Source organism: Acanthopagrus latus, chromosome 13 (genome assembly GCF_904848185.1).
Source record: "Acanthopagrus latus isolate v.2019 chromosome 13, fAcaLat1.1, whole genome shotgun sequence".
Classification (NCBI taxonomy): domain Eukaryota; kingdom Metazoa; phylum Chordata; class Actinopteri; order Spariformes; family Sparidae; genus Acanthopagrus; species Acanthopagrus latus.
Window position 1 is genome coordinate 26864962 of NC_051051.1, and position 20645 is coordinate 26885606.

Consider the following 20645-nt stretch of genomic DNA (forward strand, 5'->3'; position numbering starts at 1 on the left):
CCGCCTCACAGATCACTGAGTCTCCAGCAACGTACGACTCTAAGTTTTATATATTTGAACAATATTTGGCTGCATGAGATGTTGAGTTTCTGCTCGCCAACCAGAAGGGAAGCAGGAGCATCTGTAGAGACGACATCAGATCTGAGGACGTTAAACAGCTGCTGATTCTGGTTTCAGCCACTGGGTGGAAACAAACAGCCTCTAAAGTGATGTGTAGCTGATGAGTGGCAATTATTTTCTCTATAAACTGATTTAAATGTAAGAAAATAGTCAACTTCCCACTAACAACGTCTCAGATCACTTGAGTTTGCACCGATGGAGAAGATAAAAGATGTTCATCAGGCTGGAAGCTGAGAACTTTTCTCCCTCGTCTTGTCTGAACGTGGAAAAATAACCAAGAGGAAATAATGAGACACAGAAACAATCACAGCATATATTTTATTTGAGTGAACACTGAATTTATAGAAAGCCAAACCCATTCTGTCAAAGGAAAAACTAAACATTCTCAAAACTTCCACCATAGAAATGTATCAAGTGAACAAGCGTAAAGGTTATAGACAGCAGGGACACAGCAGAGTGCAAATGATGAGAGGAAGTGAAGAGAAATTTACAAAAATATTCCTAGCTTTTCTTCTCCTGTCAGACGGCCGCCATGATGCTTCAGCTGTTTTCAGTTTACACACTCAACGGAGTTTAAAACCAGAGGAGGGAAAAACTTTGGCCTTTAGATGAATCCATGTAAGAGTCACTGAGCGATCGAACCGGTAAATCAAAGTGTGCAGAGGTTTCTGTGATCAGGAGGAATGATGCTAACTGGAATACAAATCAGTGGGCGACATCTTCTGAATCCGATCAGTGTTTCCGTTTGGTTTAATGTGAAACAGGAAGTGGAGCCGAAGAAAACAGCAAAAAACAAAACATGTAGAAAAGCAGACTGCAAGGAGGCGCCTCACCTGTCTGTTTCTCTGACACATGGAACAGTGTGGTGACTGAAAAGATGAAACCTGATCACATCTCCTGTCGTCAGGAGGAAAATACTTTCTGACTCCTGTTGATCACAAACTCTTTTATCACAATAAAAACGAGGTCAGAGGTCACAGCGAGAGGAGGCAGCGGACACTGACGCAACGTTATTCTGTCATGAATGAAGGAGTCAGATTAACCACCAACCAGGTCGTATCGATAACATTTTTTGAATAAATCATGTTTTAAAATAACAGATTTTATTGAAAGGTGCAGAATAAAATCTGTCTTCACCTTAAAACATCATGATTGCGAATTAATAATCTGAAACTGATTGTTGTGTCGAGCTTCTAACAGTGTCAGTCAGCCAACAGAATAAAAAAAAAATCTGTGTTTACACTCTCGAGTTGTCAGTTTGTGGATTATATCTTTTAAATGGCTGTGCTAATGTTGGCTAATTAATGTTAGCATCGTTAGGCAGTCGACCAGTGACGACTGGAGCGACTCATCTAGTGGCTGGATGTCATCAACAACAACATCATGGACGCAGGATTCCTGGTAAAACTAGTTTTTGTGGTAATTTAAATTAATTCCAATAGAATCATCTCGATTTGTGGATTCACTTGTGGGAGGAAGTTTATTAATTCTCTCTGGTTGAATTAAATATATTTGGTCAACACACTTCAGACTCTTAGTTCAGATTAAAACACAAAATAAAATGATCTTTGTAAAGAAACGTCAGCAGGAATGGAGCAAAGCATCAGATGAATAAATAGATTAATAATTCTGCAGTCGAGTCCGATCAACATAAAAAACAGAAATCTTTAACATTTTTACAAAACTCAGAAAAGCTTTAAAACATAAAATTCCCCAAAATGGTTTAAAATAATTTTGACAGAATAAATTTTTTTACAAAACAATCACAGAGGACGTCAACAGGAAGTGAAAACAGCCTGAACGACACGATTATTTAAAAAAGAAACGAAGAACAAAAGTCGGATCATTTTCAGCGAGCATCACTCTGCAGCCGCCCGGCACGTTAAAGGGTCAGTTCACCCAAAATATTGAGCATGAAAACATGATGCTGCCTCTCGTCGTGTTGTTGACACAGTTCATCAGTGTCACGATATCATTTACATTCACCTCACGTGCAAAAAACACAAAACAAGCTGCTGGATGCACGAAGGAAACTTTACCAATCAGCTTCAGTAACTACAGCTGAACATGCTGACGGGTCCAAATCAAAATCCCTTCAAATTTCACATTCCAGTGTAACTTATGTGAAAACTTTATAAAACAGACAAAATCTTCATGATCCAACTGAAAACACTGTTGACGTGTCAGTCAGGCTTCAGTTCACATCGACTGTTTCTCTGACAAAGTTCTATCAGAACTTCACAGAACCTCGATGTCCTCAGATCAAATATGTAAATATTCCACTTTCTGTGATGAGAAAAACAGAAATCAGTACAGATTTATATTCCAGAAGGTGGAATCAGAGTTTTTATCATTTGCAACAATCTGACGTCAGCTTGTTACTTGTGGATATTTTCTGGTTTCTTTCTATGACAGTTTTTAGAAAACAACTAAACCACCAATCCAGAAAATGAATCAGATTAATCGACAGTGAAAATAAACGTGAACTGACGTCAGCAGGTTAAAGTTTTGTCACCTCAGTGTGGACGAAAACCTAAAACCAGTTTTCAGAAGTGTCCGTGTTGGTCTGGACCTCAGATTACTCTGCACTCTGCAGATTAGAGTCTGTCTGCACAAGTTTACAGAAGTAAATGTTTGACAGATGAATTGTTCCTGTTGATGCTGGGAAACTTACTGCTGTACTCGAGTACTTTGTGTAACTGTGAGCAGACATTTAAATGGCTCAGGAAAGAAGAGGTAACAAACACGTCCTCACAAATGCACTGAAATGATTTGAAACTGGTTTGTTGACGATGACAAACGTATCCTGTCGACAGAAACTAAAGAGAAACGAACCCCACAGACTGTGTGGTGACGAGGTGATGGAGGCGTAAACTGTAACAGAGCAGCTCTCAGGACCGAGTTTAAATCACAGAAAGGCAGAAATCTGTCAGAAATACAAACACACTCACTCAGGACACGCAGCCTCTCAAACCAGCTCCACCCTTCAACACACTCATGTAAGAGTAAGAGTGTAAGAGTCAGAGTCTTCACAGGTCGAGACAACCCGAGGAACCAGACTTCAATATTCATTATTATCATTATCATCATCATTATTATCATCTAATATTCACTCTGATACACACACCAGGGTTAAAGACTTCCACTCAGTCTCACGTCTCCATGCTGTGACATTTACACTGGCGACTCTTCCCTTGTTGTTGGCTGCAGCGTGAACATTTGATGTTTTATACATCGCTGTCAGACAGCAGCTGGAGGTTCAGCCCAACAGCTGATCTGAGCTGTAACACAGTGCAGATCAGCTGAGCTTGTGTGCAGGAAAGTGGACACGGTGCAGTCGAGGGAATGTCGTTCCAAAATGTTCCAAACGTAGCGCACACATCACGACAGTTTCATGTTCAGCTGTTCCTTCTAAAATATGTTTTGCTGTCGGCATCACACGCTGCATTAATACCTCAACCCACATCCAAAGACCTCCACTGTCACTCAGAGGTGCACTGACAATTAAGATGGACCAGCTGTGAAATCGGTGCCAATCGTTGGGTCCGGTTCAGTTCTTGTGCTTTTTCGGATCAGGACCTGTGAAGACCTCTGGCCTCAACACACTCTAATCCAACACTGTGAAACTAACTGGAGCGGCTGCACACGGCTGCAAGAACATCAGAGGTGGAAACAGCTCAAGACAAGGACAAACAAACTTCTTACTGACGCAGATTTTACCTCCCGTCAGAGATTCAGTTCAGTCTGATTCTGATTCTGCCGTCAGGATCAATGTTAAAACAATGTTGTGAGATCAGCTGAACTGATTCACTTCAGGGCAAAAAGACCAGCATGAGTGGTTTAAATCATGAGAAGCAGGTGAAACAGACTGAACATATGACCAAGATAAAGTCCAGCTGGTTTACAGTCTCAAATAAAAAGCAGACTACAGTACAGACCTGGGACCAGCAGTTTATATGTACAAGTGCTGGTGAAGCTTCAAATGATTAAATAGTTTAAATGTGCGTATTCAAGAGTCCAGCAGGTTTGTGTCACCACAACGGAAGACGACTCGTTTCAGTCTTCAGACCGTTCTGTGACGCCGACGCGCTACAAAGCTGAAGAGAAAGTCGCTGACGGGACGAGAAACCAGAAGCAATCAAGCCAAACGAAGTAGAAGCTCTATATTAAGGTCGCTGTAGTTCGAGTTAATGAGCCCGGCTGCCCTGTTAACGTTAATCAGAACATGTAGGTGTTGATGTAACAGCAGGACACTTTCATAAACACTAACATGAAACTCAACAGCTTATAAAGTGCTCAGGAGGGTTAATCAAAGTTACAGAAATGTCCTTAAAGAGACGCACTTATCAAACCTTAATGAAGCTTCGTTGCTTTATTAAGATTAATAAAAGATGCTTCTATAGGACTCGTTAGGGCCTCATGACACATAACACTCACTACAAGGACCTTAATACAGGGCTTAAACGTGAAGCGTTGGGTAAATTAAACTAATAACTATTAAAATACTGATAAAATATAATATCCAACATCAACACACGCAGGTGGATGCAGGAGTGAGTTCACCTGGTGAGGAAGCTGCTCCAACGAGGGAAAATTATCATTTGCACATAATCTGAAGCAGGTGTGAAGAGATCGTTCATGATTTATACATAATAATAATAATAATAATAATAATAATACATGATGCATTTTGGTGTGTTTAAAGCAGGAGGAGCTTTGGTGGAGAATTCAAACACGACGTTCAGACTCACAGCAGCTGTGAAACTGAACCTCCGTCAGAATGATCTGCAAATAAATTTCACCCAGTAGAAAAACTAATTTGGCACAAAGGCCCTCGTCTCCACATCAGCTGCCACTTTTCTCCACATGCCACGACTTCCCCTCAAACGAGGGATGCAACAGTAAAAGCAGCGGACAAGGCCTCAAATGAACACCTGAACTAATTGATAATGACTCTATATACTTCTATAAAATGTCTCTACAGCAAAAATGAAGAACAAAAAACTGCTTCACCAGGAGTGACTGAGCTGAAGTGAATATTTCCTTAAAAACAAAACAAATGAAGACGAGAAAAACAAAGTTTGTTTTGTGGTTTGTCAGACGAGGCTTTGGTTCAGATCTCTGATCGTTTCTAATAAAACTTCAGTGGCTCTTTACGATCAGATGTTCAGAGTTTGTGTTCCAACATGTTACATGTGATTTTCCACAACAAACTAAAAACAATAAATAGTTAAAAAAAACAAAAACGTGTTTATGTGTTGAGTGATTTTCTGGCAACTGACCCACTTCAAGGTGCAACAAGTAAGAAATGATTCAGAAATGATGAAAGATGAAGAGATACACGTGTATAAGACGCTGATCTGTGTGTACTGCGCTGCAGAGATCTCTACTCAAGTTAGCATGCTAACCAGCTAGCCATCCCATTCTTCTCATAGTGCCACAACAAGGTCGCAGAGCAGCTCATTAGCTGAACTGCTAAATGGGCTAACTGCCTCAGCAGGGGCGTGTCGTTCTCTCTCCGTACAGTAACGAACTGTAACAGTCACTCTCTAGTCTGACGAGCAATTCCTCAACATTCAACCATTACATTTCCAGAGCAGAGTTTCATGCAGCGCCAACACAGAAAAACAGGATTTCTACACGTCATTCAATTTAAAATCAAACTTCCTCAAACTGTGTATCCACGCAGACCTGAACAGACTTTCTGTAACGCACTGGCTTGTAATGAATCAATTTCCCATGTTTTTCCTGAGCAACAATTGGAGTGTTCGTCATTTAAAACAAAGTAAAATCTGTCTTACTTGTCAGCTCGAGGAAATAAAACCTTCCAAACTTTCAGTCTTCTGCTACAACTGAACATTTAGCTGCCTGCGGAGTGTCGAAGGTGGTTGAGAGTGAGAATAATCATCCTAAAAACAGCAACAGTAAATAAAACACTTTGCAATAAAAAGAGAAGTCAACATAAGATCTGGATGAGAGTGAGAAGGTGACTGATACCGGAGCGTATCATTGGTATGAATCTGAAGGAGCGTGAATATACTGGTGCTGAAACTCCAGGTGCTGCCGTGCTCACACTCCTCTTATCTGCCCGACACAGTCCGAGGGAAGTCGCACTTCCTGCTGCTGTTAAAACGGGAGTTTCTTCAGCTGCTCGAAGGTGATGAAGAACTGACCAGGTGTTCAGGAAAACAGCTGGATGGATATTTCACAGCAGACAGCTTGATAACAATCACTGTTTCTAAAACAAAAACTTTATTAGTGATCTGTGTGGAGAGGGCTCGCTCACATCAGAGGAACTGATCTTTCTGTTATATTAAACTCGTCTCAGCACTCAGCTGAGGATGATTCGCAGTTGTGTTAAAGGAACAGTCTGTAGTTTTGTTGAAGACATGTTACTGAGCAGAGGAAGATCCTCATTGGCTGATTCATTTTCTGCCTAAATTTCTGCCTAAATAAACAAACTCTTTGTTTTCATGACTGAGTAAACAAACAGAGCTCAAAGGACAACACGATTAATACTGTTTAACTTTGTTTGTATGTGGCGGACCCTGCCACCATTCTAGCTTCAGCCAGCTCGAACAGCTTGTTGATTCATTGATGGAAAAGATAAATATGAGTTTGTATTATTGCCTTTTTAATAAAGTTAATATAAGAATTCTGAGCAGGAAAAAAAAGGGATAAAATTGATTATTATGATGCAGCTTATGTTGCGCTATCAGTTTATATAGTGATAAAGAAAATCACCAGAGAAGAACTTTGATTAATACCCATGAAGTTAAAATGTTCTTGTGTGACGACGCAGCAGAATATATCTGGAGAGACAACATGAGATCTATTCCAGGATTTTTTGTTTTTTTTAACAAGAACTAAAAACAGTCAGAAGTCTCTCCCCGTGTTGGTCCGTTCTCCTGTTCTGGCTGTGAAGACCTGTGTGTGTTTTAAAGGATACGATGATGTTCCACGGCCCGAGTCGCAGCCAGTTGGGCCAGAATCCCTTGTAGAGAGCAAAGAAGCCCTCGTTCTTCCACGTCTGCATCACTCCGTCCACTGTTCCTTTGTACATGGGGCCTCCTGTCAACACTCGCTGGTTCATCATCCGGGTCCGGACCACGTCTACGGGGTTGGAGGCCAGCGCCCCGGCCAGGCCACACGTGAAACTTGAGCTGAACACACAACAGACAGGGAACAAAGTTAACCAACCAGTCTGAAGCTGAGTTTCGATCCCTGCAGCAGCCTCCGTCACTGCTGGAACACTTCCTCAAAATGTACCGTGTGATCTCAAGACTGACAGTAAATAAACGTACATGAAATGTGTCAAAATGGTGTCGCCCATGACTCCAGAGCGAAGGAGGTGCTTCTTTGTTATGTCATAGACAGGAAGTTCCACCCCGACAACAATGGCGGCTCGCTGCGCTGTGGGGATGACACCCTGAGGAGGAGGAGGAGGAAAATAAGTCTGACGGCAACACTGTCACAGCACAACAAACTCACAGTGCCAGCTACAAGATACAACAAGGATAAAATCATTTTTCCTGTTGAATTGTTCCTTTTTTCTGTAGTGAACCATTCCAATAAAAATCAAACACTCCATAAAATGTGGGCGCCATCTTGAACACAGTCTCCACTGCGAACACGTACATGACACACATACACATCCCTGCAGCACTCACTCTCCACAGCCCTTTGGTGCCCTCGGTCTGGTAGATGTTGATGAAGTTGGACATCATACTGCCTTGAAGCAGACTGCCCTGCGCCTGCATCCTGATCTGGAACAAACAGGAGAACAATTTACAACAACACGCTTCAGTCAGTGTCTGATCTCAGGGAAACGATTCGTTTCAAGCTGCTGTGGGAAGAAATCAACTTGTCTGTTGGGAATTTTGATTAGCCACAAACCAAACAATTCATTCTGAAACAGGAAACATTAAAGTCAGAGTTAAGTTTCAACATTAAGTTAAATGACAACGTGTCTTCATGTAACACATGAACCTGATGCTCTGGATTTGCTTTGGTATATTGATAAACTGATATCTCAGTGTATATTTTGTCCTCAGCGTTAAGAATCACCTTGAGGACGTCGGTGGGGTTGGCCAGAGACGAGGACAGGACTCCTGACACGACACCACAGAAGACGTTGATGACCATCGTCTCGTCTGTCAGGAGACACCACACATCATTTCAATATACACAAACAAAAACAAAAGCACACAAATGTAAGTGGGTAAAGATTAGCCTGGAGTTCACTACGTACAGACGTCTAGAAGGATGATGAGTTATTTCCAAAGATCATTAAATCATCATGCAAACTGAGTGTCACTCTCAAAACACTGGCTGATCTTGTTTGGGACAAAACATCTGTGATCGTTCAGCACAGTTCTGGTAAAGCCGTCCGGCCCTGATGAGCCTCAACGTCTGAAACATGGAGGCAAGTTTCTACTGACGAAATTAACTCTTTACTCTTTAGTGCCTCCGACTGTTTCTATGATTCTGAACAGGATCCCTGAACTGAAGAGCACCAGAGCGACACCATTTTCTGTTTATCTGACTGAAAATTTAACACTGAGATGTAAGATGTAAGAATATTTTGATGAATATCGGCAGAGTGTCCTGAATCACAGTTATATCTGACAGGACACTGGCATTTTCATTCACGCACCTCTTGGATCATTTAGATGTAGAAAAACACAGTTTGCTCCCAAACAAGACACAAATTAAAGTGTGCTGACACTGACGGAGCGTCTACGTCTGGTTTTACATCCTGTTTGATTGTGGCAGAGCTACAGATTCAGGATCATTATGGATTCTGAACAAGTGGCTATGAGAGTCAGAAAGGACAAACAAGTATCTTTTAAAGAAGCATCTATATTTATGGATTACTGTCTGAGAGCTGAAAACAATAAATCATTGTGTCTAACTGATGTGATGTATTGGCTCTGACCTCCTTGGAACGTGGGTGGAGTTATCTGTGCATCAACACAGACGAGACGTGATGGACCTTCAAACTCCACCTGCCTGGCACTCCAAGCAGATCAGAACTGAGGATAATTTGAAATGTCTGCACTCTCTCTACATTAGCATTTACATAAATGGTTAGCATTAGCCTTTGCAGAGTGTGTTAGCATGTGGTGGATCTCATTAGTTGTAGCTGAGTGCAGCGTCTACAATGAAGTCAGAAGAAGAGGGAGATAAAGTAATATCGGACTGAGTTCAGAACAATAGTTACAGTGATCCTCGATCAACCTGACCGACGGTTAGCGTGGCGCCGCTCAACGGCGTAACGGAGCGTTCGATCCCACCACAACCGCAGGACAAACCCAAGCCTGCATCAAGACAAGCATTCAGAACACGGCGGCACCATCGAGGCAGCAGGCATGCAGAGTGAGACACACATCAACACAGGCACAGAAAACAGAGCTTTGTGTTCTGGTACAACATTTTTCAATGTTTACTGGTGCTGACATGTCAACTGAACCAGTAAACCAGCAGAAATGTAAACACCTCACTTCTTGTTAAATTACTTCCTGGTGTTTCCATCGGAAACACTGCAGCTTTAAAGTGACCGAGATCACAAACTGTTCTGGTCCAGTTTCCCTCTGACTCCAGTCTTTATGCTAAGCTAGGCTAACCACATCATGACTCAGCCCAAAAACTACAGATTCAAATTAGTCTCATGAAGTCAAACATATATTCCTAATGTTTTTAAGAAACGTATAAAAACACACCTTCACTTTTTTCCTTTCAGTCACTCAGTTGTGTTCTACCTACATCTACTCTATTATTCATATTCATAATTTGATATACACTAATTGCTCATTAAAAATTGAGAGGAGCAGATGGAGAGAAGAGTGGAGGAAGGACAACAAAGAAACAGGAAAGAAAGAAAAGAGGAGGAAGCATCAAATAGGAAAACAGGAATGACAAATAAAAAGCAGACGGAGGTAAACAAGGACGACCGAGTCTGTGAGGCTCACAAACCTGCTGGCGCCGGCGAATGGCTGATAAATGTAGCGCGAAGCCATTTGTCTGAAGTGGCTCTCTGTCATAATGTTTCCCATTTTTGTTGTTTCAGTCTTGTTGCTCTTCTTCCTTCTTCTACACTACTGGAGTCACTTACTTCGCTGTGTCGGAAGGAATACACCGACACGTCTCCTGGATGTTGGTTTCAGCCCATATTTGCCTTTCTGGCTGATTTCAGCAAATAAGACGACAATCACTGAAGCTACAAGCTACCGGCCACCATCTGCATTGAGAAGGTCGTTGTACAGCAGGATAAAAGGCTTGAAGTCTGTAGATGACAGCTCTGTCGAGACTCGTTTCATCAGATCAGATTTCGAGGCTCTTTCAAGGATAGTGGACTGAATTGTTTTAAAACAATTCAGGTTTTTTATTATAATGAAGATTTGTTTGCTTCCCTGGCACATAGAGGGGAATAAATTACAACACAAATCAAAAGAAACAACAACATCAGTATCTGCATAATTACAATCAATGGATCTCAACACTTTGGGAACTTCAGGCTCATTTATGCTCATTAGAAACAAACATACAGACTGAGATGTCTGTATTTCTGCTCGTTTTCTGAAAGCTAACAGCTCAAGTGAGACACAATCACAAGATACAAGAGGAAACTTGTTGAAACTTTGTGAGGAGAAGTGTTAGACTTCTGTGTTACTTCACCCTGCACAGACACAGTTACTGCAGAACAGCTGGAAGGTGACCAGGCGTCTGACTGAGCATCTAGTTGTTACATTACTTATCATCCATGCTAACATGAAGGACGCCTGGAAGTATGTACGCAGTGATGGTTATATCATTAAAATGGATCAAACTATTTTTGTTCGTAGAGGGAGAATAAATGAGCCCAACTCCTCCTCCACTGTTGAGCTGGGAGGAATGTTACGTTCACTTTCGGCCACGCTTGTTGTATAACGTACAACATCAACACATCGAGTCGGAGTATTGCTATTATCACAACAAAAAATGGTTTTATGGTGAAATACATGATACGACACACCCGTCATTTGAGGCGTCTCCCTGAATAGTGGTCATGTCTCATGTTGAGGACGTTTCTGTTTCCAGATCAATGAAATATATAAAACTGTATGAGATCAGTGTCAGAGCACTTACAGCTGCAGTGTCACTGTAGCCTGACTCCTCCTCCTCCTCCTCCTCCTCTCCTCCTATTTCTTCCTTCCTGGAAACTCTTATTTCATCTATTTGGCTTGTAAATTAGTGCCGGCAGGTTAACAGGCCCACTCTGCTTCCAGCAGGTCAACAGAGGTTGTCACGACACACGCAGCCTTTTCTTTCAGAGGGCTGTGGACTCTACAGTCGAACACTGAAAGGCTCAGCAGCTGTGCAGCTTACAGAAATCTGCTCAGTGAAAACATATTGATGAAGACGAGTGTCGCTGCACTGATGTCACCAGCGTGAACTGATGTGCACTTCATGTCTTTGTGTGTTGATCCCACAACGGCTACTACACCTGCTCTTATGGTTTACAGACAAAGTGATCTGATTAAATGATTACAGCAAATGATTAGAATAATATGAACTCCTTTTCCTCCATGTCTGCATGTAAACACAAGCAGCATGTGTGTCATCATAGACAAAGAGGACATAAAGCCTGTTTGAGCTGTTGGAGGCAGGAGAGAAGTTTCAAGTCCAAACAGAAGCAAAAGAAACGAGAGATCTCCGACTGAGATATGAGAAGAGGCAGAAAACAGAATATAAGCAGGGTCACAACATTTTGGTCCATGAAACAAAGATAACACAAACGACAGGACTAACTTACAGAAATAACTAACCTTTGTTTGGAGGTCTAAAATCATTTTCATAATCAGTTTCTCTCAGGATTACTTGCCGATCAGTTATTAATTAATCGTGTTGCATCCAGGATGGTGAACAACAGTCTAAGAGAGGACAAACTAAACATTTATTTAACATTGAGGTCAGCTGTAAATTTGAGGGGTCACGTCAAGTCTTTAATTTTTCCTCCCTAAAATGTAAAAACGTGTGGAGTGACCTCCTGAGAACGGATCTCACTTTCCTGCTTTATATGCAGATAAAAGTTCTGGACATGATGATTTTTTTTGTGTGTGTTTCACAGAGTTTATAAAGTGTCTCCAACTCAGAGGCCCAACATGTCAGTCACATCACAGTGAACCACATGGACATCAGACAGTGTGGAATCCATCCTGCCTGTTGTTGGAGCTTCTTCCTCTTCTTGTTTCATTGAGGACGTCAGCTGACGATGAAGAACTTCAACACACTGCTAACAGACTGTAGTCACATGCTGGCTACCTGATAACAAGTAGTGTAAAATAATCGACCACATTCTTACTACACTTTGGATAACAGCATCAGTTAACCGGCTAAAATGTAAATGAGAATGACTGAGGTGCTTCTCAGTGTCTTCTCTGTGTTGCTGTCGGCTGTAAAGAGTTTTGTCGTGGTGCTGGAGGGCTCACAGGGCCTTCAGCTGACTTTGAGCCATCACACACAGTTATAGATTAAACTTAGCTTGCAGGAGATTGCATCAGTCTGAACCAGTCAGAGCTGGACTACAGATACGAATCTGAATTTAAAATTCAAAGCAGCTCACTGTCAGTTTCATGCAAACCGTCTCACAGAGTTTATTGTTTGCACAGCTGCTGAGCTCAGCTGATTGTCTGATTATTTTTCCAGAGTAAAATCTTGTCGTTAAACATGTTTTCAGGTGATTTCTGTGACACAGACGAACTGAACCTGTGAGTTAAAAGCTGGTTTCTGTCCCTGTAGGCCGGCTGAAGATAAGAGAGCTTATAAAGAGAGGTCAACAGAAAGGTGAAGACAGGAAGTTGGAGGCAGGAACGTTTCACACTCACCTTCAGGACGAGTGACAAACAGCCTCTTCAGAGAGTTGTAGGTTCCTATCTTGATTGTCCCGTAAGATGCTTGTCTCAGCAGGGCCGGAGAAATCCTGAGAGGAGACGACAGACCTGTTAACATTCATTCGTCCCCGCAGTGTTTATCATTTACTTTAAGTCTTAAAAACTAGATTTCTGTCTTCTTGAGTCGTGTGAAATCCATCCTTAAGGTCTGTTACTCAAACCTGCTGCTTGCAAAGTCAAAAAGAAGCTCCTGCTTTAAAACCTGAACACGTATCAGGTCCCACTGGGCTTCTTTCAGATCTGTAGCTGTAGATTCACAGTTTAACCACCATAAAGTGTAACAGCTGTGGGAGCAAAGCTTATTACTGCATATTGTAATGAACACATGCTGTTTCCATCAGACTGCAAGCGTGGATCAAGAGCACGCAACTAGATTCACTTAACAGCATGATGACTTAAAGTGAAACTGAACAGCAAGACAACTGTGACCGTTATTTTGAATTAACTTAGGGCTGAAACTTTAACGTAATTCTTATGTTGTTACACAAGAATTCACCTGCTAATTCTAACTGAACCTCAGCTGTTAGCTCTGGACAGAAGTGAGGATACTGTGGTGACGGTGAGCTGGTCGGCATCTTCACATCTAAAGTTCGACACCAGGTGAACGCGGTCCATCAACTTTGACTTCAATTCAATTTGATTCATTTTACAATACGACAGGATAACATTAGTTTGTAGGAGCACCATATGCTTGCACAAAAAACTGCACAATCTAATGAATAAATAATCATAACTATCCATTAGGCTGAAGTAGAAGACGTCTGGTGAAGTGGTTCAGAGCCGACTGTGCAGGTATGATCCATGTTATTAACTCCATTATGTCATTTATACTATATTACATATTATTTAACTCCCAGCAAACATAAAGAGCCACCGACAAACGCACCAGTTCAGGAAATACAGCAGCACTTAGTCTCCACTGGTGTTACATTGATAGAAAACACAGAAAGATGAGGATTCTTATATCACCAGTGAACACAGCACCGTCCACACACAAGAACTACACACTTCAGATAGAAGTTCCTGTCTTTTCCCCACATTTTGGTGAATACTGTACTCGATCATCACACGTCACACTCGTCTACTGTGCTCAACACACAGACAATGCAGAGCCTGAACAATCTCATGTCATACCCAGAGTAGAGCGCCCGGATGCCCTCCTCCTTGCCGATCCTGAACAGAGCGTGGAACATGCCCCTGTAGCGCACCTCCGTGTACTGGGACTGACCCTGGACCTGTAGCCGGGTCTTAGTCAGGTCGATGGGAAACGTCCCTGAGGATTAAAAGTGAAATAAGAAAGATAAATGAAAAATAAGATTAAGGAAATGGATTTTTCTCCGCTCATGTAAAATCAATAGAAAAGAAAGTTGTATTTAAACCATTTCTCGTGTTGCAACTCTTATCCAGGTACAAGAAAAGGCAAACAAAACAGCAAAATATACAAATACTTGCTGAGTGATCAACTATCAAATTATTTGCGCACTAATTTGATCTTTGATTAAATAGTTTAAATCATTCTTAAAAGTGACTACAAGGAACCCTCAGTTGTTGATTCTAGCGCCCCCTTTGGACAAAATCTGTATGATCCGTTATAAAGATGTTTGCTAATGTGAGCACTTGGTTTAGAAGTGGATGACAGAGAGACCGCTGGATGGATCGTGATGAGGTAATGTATTTATATGATATAATGTATTTATATATGATTTATATGTGATCGGACCTGAGCGCAGGCATTTACAACAACTATAATAAATAGCAGTCTTTTCGCTGATGGTCTTGCTGTTACAGGTTTCAAACATACTTCCTCGTAGTCACTTTAAGAAACAAAAGTAAAATTTCTCTGATTCCAGCTTCCTAAATGTGACTCTGGTTACTTTCCTCCTCTGTGACAGTGGACTGATGATCTCTGGACTGTAAACAAAACACGGATCAACATTTTTCACATTTTATAAACCAAACAACTTTTTGATTAAATGAAAATCAGATTCACTGGAAAATAAAGTGAATGTTAGTGCAGCTCTGTACAAAAAATACCAGTTAAACTGAAAAAAGAAAGAAAGAAAGAAAATGACTCAGCTCATTAAGAACTTGGTTAAATGTATGTTTTAATCATGCAGCAGATGATCTGAATATACGTCTTTTCAGGGAAAGCGACACCTCTGAGATTGAGAGAAAGATTCTGTGATTAACTGCCAGTTAATTAATTAATGTTCATGTGTGTAAACCTACAGTTGCAGGAGGATGCATTTACTGAGCAGCACAGAGCTTCGACATGTATTCAGCTGCATCAGTCTGCAGGCAGCCTCACACCACCGAGCAGGCGCTGCAGCACAATCTTCCTCTGACTGCAAATTCATGAGATTCAAATACTATTTACATAAACCATATACTGCCACGACACCACAGCGCATAAACCAGCAGTGTACATGACGGTGGGGGGGGGGTTGCATGTCGTGCTGCATCACGTACCGAATTCTGCGACAATCGAGGCCATCCCGCCGTAGATGAACGGCTTCCAGTTCAAGCTGGCCATCTCCTCGGCGGCGGCTGCTTCCACCTGCTGCAGCCCCGCTACAAACAACAGAGTCCAGAGACAGAGGTCAACACAGTGCTGCAGCCTCAGACAATACAACATGTCGGGAAACATTGAGATCTGATGATGCTACACTTCAAGGAGGCTCCTCAGCATCAGCATCCCAGCGTACTGCGCCGGAAAGAGACGCCCGCTGTGTCGAGCACCGCGCACAGAGCCATCATAGCTGTTGTGGGGTTCCCATTGGCTGGGAGGTCAGTCAATCAAAACATTTACGCGACCTGATTGGCTGCTGCGCCCCGAGAGGAGAAACCAACGAGTGACAGCTCGGTGACAGCAACAGTGTCTCGAGAATTGCATTAAGTTATTTATTATTGTAAACGCAGCTGTGTCATGTCACAGACACGCTACTGAATCTACTAAATAAAATAATTAATTTTATTAATGACATAAAATTGTGATAAGTGAAAATTGTGCGTTTAATGACGGAGATGGCGGCTCCGGCTGTTCCAACGGCGGTTAGCTCGCAGCAGATGGCTCCTGCTAGGCTAACGGCTCCTCGGCTAACACTTGTGGCAGCCTCAGCCAGCTGGTTAGCGATTGTTAACAGTTAGCAAGTTAGTCACCGTCACACTCCGCCGTCATGTCACGTACCTGTGGTGTCGATAAAAATGTGCGAGCTGCTATTTGACTTGGTTTTCCATGACTTCAGATATCCGCGGCTCGACTTTGACTGAAGTACAAGCAGAAAGTTCTCCGCTGCTGTTAGCCTCCCATTTGAGCTAATGTCAAATACACAGAAGTCAGCCTCGCTCTTCTTCGTCTTCTGTTTAATGTGTAGAGGCGGCTAACGGCCCCTGTGCTGCACTACCGCCACCCGGTGGACAGTGTGGGGTACTGACGACAGATAGATGATAGATAGATAGATAGATAGATAGATAGATAGATAGATAGATAGATAGATAGATAGACAGATAGATAGATAGATAGATAGATAGATAGATAGATAGATAGATAGATAGATAGATAGATGGAGCGATTTCTCACTTATTTGTATGTATATTTATTTCTAAATTTGTTCTTTTTTAATCTAAACTTTACCTCACATATGGTATTTGATGATATTTCAGTTTTTCCTTTTAATAAATTTGCAAAGATTTCCAAATGCCTGTCTCCACTTTGTCACCATGATGTACTGAGTGTAGATTGATGAGGGGAAATTTTAATTTAATGATTTTCACGTGTTATTTTAGGCCATTTTATACCGTTTAATATTTTTTCTAGAGATTTGTTTTCTTTAGATTTGTAAAGACGAAAAATGACACAGGGCTTTTAAGAAAATTGTTTTATTTGAGTGAAAATAGTCGTTGTTGATCTGCCGTCATAATTAAATTCATGTGTTCCAACCTGTTTTGGAATCAGGGCTGTAGCAGCTGAAGTCATCAGTCATTTATTCACAGTCTATTTCAGCAAATACACACACTGACACTCACAGCTCCACATAAGCACCAGCGCAGTGGATGTGAGGTTGTTCTCACCAAAACAAAACACCTTTTAATAATCCCTAATAAAACTGCAGTGTTCTGTGAATAACTAGAATATGTGTCAGAGAGACATTTTGCACTTGGGTTCTTTAAATAATTTCCTCTAAGTACTAAAATCTGTCTAGAGATGCTCAGTATCTTTTTGTGAGATAATGTTTTGTTGTTTGTCAGCTAAAGACTTCAGCGTTTCAGACATCTCTGATCAGCTCATATGTGTTAGTTCGATAGATACTGCCTCTCTGTCAGCACTGTTCTGTTTGCATTATCAGGTCATCAACATAAAGTTTTCTGCTGCTCTGTCAGAAGTCTGTTTTGCTTGCTCCTGTTGTATCTGTCACATCTTGGAAACCAAAACTGCCTTTTAAAGCCCACAAAGTAAAAACACAAGTTATCTACAACTGCATCACATATTTTCACGGGTCCACTTAGTCGTAACCAAACACTTCCTGTTTATATTCAGTCTGATCGGGTATATCTGACTGCTGCAGGTCTGAGGTCTGCATGTCAATATATCTGATACCTGAGCGGACTCAAGACACTCATCAGCTTTGATCACTTGTTGCTTCTCTTTTCAACAGCTTCTTCCTGCTGCTCTCTCTCTCTCTCTCTCTCTGTTTGGGTCGACTGCATTTTGGATCTGATTATCTTCAGGTCCAGTTTTGATCCAGATCTAAACCTGGTGAATTAATTCATACATGTTGAGTTTGTGTAGAGCTGTTAAGACCTCTAGTATGTTGGTTTCAAGCGTCACCACACCTCAGGTGCTGCAGTCTCCTGCCTCACCTCACAGCTAATGAGGTGAAGAGCAAACATCACAACAACACAGCCAGCACGTCCAGGAATTTCAACCAGCAACCTCCTGATCACAAGCCTGTTTTTCTTGTTTTTTTTTCTGCTGTTGCAGATCAGCCAAACCAGAACTTAAATGCATTGAAAGGACCTTCCTTCCCACCTCACTTAGAATCTCACACAGCAGATAAACACAAAGTTAAAATACTTCAGTAAAAAAATAAACATCTTCAGATCAGATTTAACATGCAGCGGTGACGAAGCTTCACAGTCCAGAGAGGAGTGACACCACTGCCCTTCCTCTGTGTCTTCTTCTTCTTCTTTTCAGTGGCTGATGCACTACTGAAGGACATGCTGCACGACAGCCGCAGCAGCAGGACGTCTCCAGAGTCATCGGTTCGAACACAGGAAGTGGTTTGGCTCAGAGGGTGGTGCGCAGCAGTCGAATGACTCGCTGGTAAAGCTGCTGGACGACGGACACCAGGTTCCTGAGAGAAGGTGACAAGAACCCAGACATCAACATTTGTACAATACTTTACATATAAAATGTTTGTAGATGTAATAAAAATGAGTTCTTGAGCGTCTCTGCTCCACAGACTCACCGAGCTCCGATAGAGAAGCAGTTGTTGCGGTTCGGGTGGAGGCAGAAGAGCGAGGCCACGCAGTAAACACAGCACAACAACATGGACAGCAGCCGTCTCTTTAAAGACATCTTCAGTCTGAGGAGCAGAAACACTCTGTCACACTGTCTGCAGCACAGCAACATCAACAGGAAGTGTGTGTTGGATTACTGAGGCTGGGACACAAACACGTTCTGGTTCTCTGACATTTCACCTAAAATCTTGATCTTAAAATGTTTTTCCTCAGAAAATCTCCAAACACAACAACCGAGTCTCGATAAGTCTATGAACAACAAGGATCCTGCAGACTTATGTTTGTATGAATTTTATTTATTTCACCTTTAATGAACCAGGACGACTTCTGAGAGTCGGCCGTGTGAACAAGGCAACTCATCGTCACATCATATTTCTTTTCATTCACATCGACCATTTAAGGAGCAGCTCACCCAAAAAGTAAAGCTCAGTCATTATCTCCTCGTCCCCCAACGCTGAAAACAGCTCTGCAGCATTCTCCTAAACAGCTGAAGTATCTGGAGAGTGTTTTAAAACCAAGTCTGCAGAAGCCCAGAGATCACAAACTGATCTGAAAAGACGTCATTTAAACCATAAAGCTGAAAACTTCACTGTAAAAGCGTTAGTGTGCAGCTCGTCTGAAATGATCTGAGCTATTCCTTTAAAGAAGTGTTTCTAATTGACATCTTATAAAAGAATCCAAGCCCAGGTCCAAACTGCTTTTCTTAAAACAAATAATTAAAGAGTTCAACAGTTTGTTTCCACAGCTGTCGTCTGTGTGAGCAGAACCAAACCCGAGCTGAACAATGAGCGCTGCGTCACCACGAGCTCAAAGTGTCAAACATTTTGGATCTTCACTAATCCGGCTCAACTCTGGTACAGCTCGAGCTGCTGCAGGCCACATGATGCATGAAACCACCACTCACGTTACATCATCGTCATCATCATCATCACCTTCACAGTCCTCCTCAGAAGAACTCCTCCTGTGTCTTCTGTAACTGGAGACTCCTCGCTGTGATGAAAGCTCCTTGGAAACAGATCCGGGTTCAGGTTGACGTGAAGAATCTGTCTCGGCGGTTGGAGGACGACGTTGGCAGAGGTGTAAACAGGATCCGGCTCCCTGGGTGCTGCTGGGCACCGGGCACAATTACTGCTGACCCACACTTTGTTTTGAAAGGTCCTGAAAGGTCTAGCAGGGGTGAATGACATTCCCACATTGTGTGACTGTTGGAGCCGGTCGGTCAGGAGGGCGGGGGCCTGAACCTGCTGGTCCAACTGTCATCTGAGTCACTTTTACCGCCCGGTTCTGTTTCTCTGGGTGAAACTTTCTGCCATTAACTGTCCATGTAAAGTCGTGAGTTGTGAGGGAAAAATCTGTTCAGTTTTCTCAGAATGATGTTCATTTTTAAAATACTGTCTCCTGAATAAAGAAACTCTCCGGACAAACTCAGACGTGTCTCCAGTCTGTCGCTTGTCTCTCAGTGTTTCTGTGACGGGCCGGAGCTGGAGCTGGAGCTGGTGTGATGCCAGGTGATGTTTGGAGTGTGTGCAGTGAGAAAGCGTCATTAACCAGATGTGTTTATGTGTGAATCTTAGTGGAAAATGGTCCCATCAGGCCAGATGTCTCTGCTGAGGTCGGAGCAGGACGGCGGCCAGCAGAGTTTAACTGCACACAAACACTCAGAGCTGCTTCTGTCCTACATGACTAAATATAGAGCCGCTCTGTTCCTGAGATGATCGCTGCTGCAGTCCAACAGGTTCACTCAGGTCTGGATCTGTCAGTATATACTCCAGGCTTTAACTACATATATGAATACATAGGAGGTGTAATAGCAAAATGAATAAAAAAATCAATTATTATGTGATAAAATGCTTGATTGTAATTATGAACAAATAAAACAAACAAACCACAAATTGAATTAGATATTAAATGTATAAACAAAGTCAAGATTCCTCTGTATTCTTCATACATCTCAACTCGTCTCATTACACATAAAGTGAAATATTATGATAAAACCAGAAATGTCCATCTTCTAATATTTGTTAATTTATGCCCTCAGCTCTTGAGTCTGGGCTGCTTCACTGCAGGCGGCGT

The 20645-nt window shown here is 42.0% G+C and overlaps 1 protein-coding gene and 1 long non-coding RNA gene across 2 annotated transcripts; both read right to left on the bottom strand.

Moving 5' to 3' along the window:
* Positions 1–419: 419 nt before the first annotated feature.
* On the bottom strand, positions 420–16401 carry slc25a14 (solute carrier family 25 member 14). The gene is made up of 9 exons (XM_037119385.1): positions 16240–16401; positions 15522–15623; positions 14187–14325; positions 12987–13081; positions 8188–8273; positions 7791–7886; positions 7425–7549; positions 7070–7283; positions 420–6288 (listed from the first exon to the last, which is right to left on the bottom strand). The coding sequence occupies exons 2-9, from the start codon at positions 15583–15585 to the stop codon at positions 6247–6249; spliced, it is 861 nt and encodes a 286-aa protein (XP_036975280.1). The 5' UTR covers positions 15586–15623; positions 16240–16401; the 3' UTR covers positions 420–6246.
* A 514-nt stretch (positions 16402–16915) lies between these two features.
* LOC119031378 lies at positions 16916–20018 on the bottom strand. Its single transcript, XR_005078582.1, has 2 exons — positions 18521–20018; positions 16916–18406 (listed from the first exon to the last, which is right to left on the bottom strand). It is a non-coding gene; the product is annotated as an uncharacterized LOC119031378 (long non-coding RNA).
* Positions 20019–20645: the final 627 nt, after the last annotated feature.

Bases quoted from the DNA above. Each gene is read 5' to 3' on its own strand.
- slc25a14 (XM_037119385.1), bottom strand. From the start codon at position 15,585: ATGGCCAGCTTGAACTGGAAGCCGTTCATCTACGGCGGGATGGCCTCG. The intron at 13,082-14,186 runs GTATGACATGAG...GTCTCCTCTCAG, and splicing joins ATCCGGGCGCTCTACTCTGG to GATTTCTCCGGCCCTGCTGA. The intron at 8,274-12,986 runs GTGAGTGTGAAA...GTCTCCTGACAG, and splicing joins GTTTGTCACTCGTCCTGAAG to ACGAGACGATGGTCATCAAC.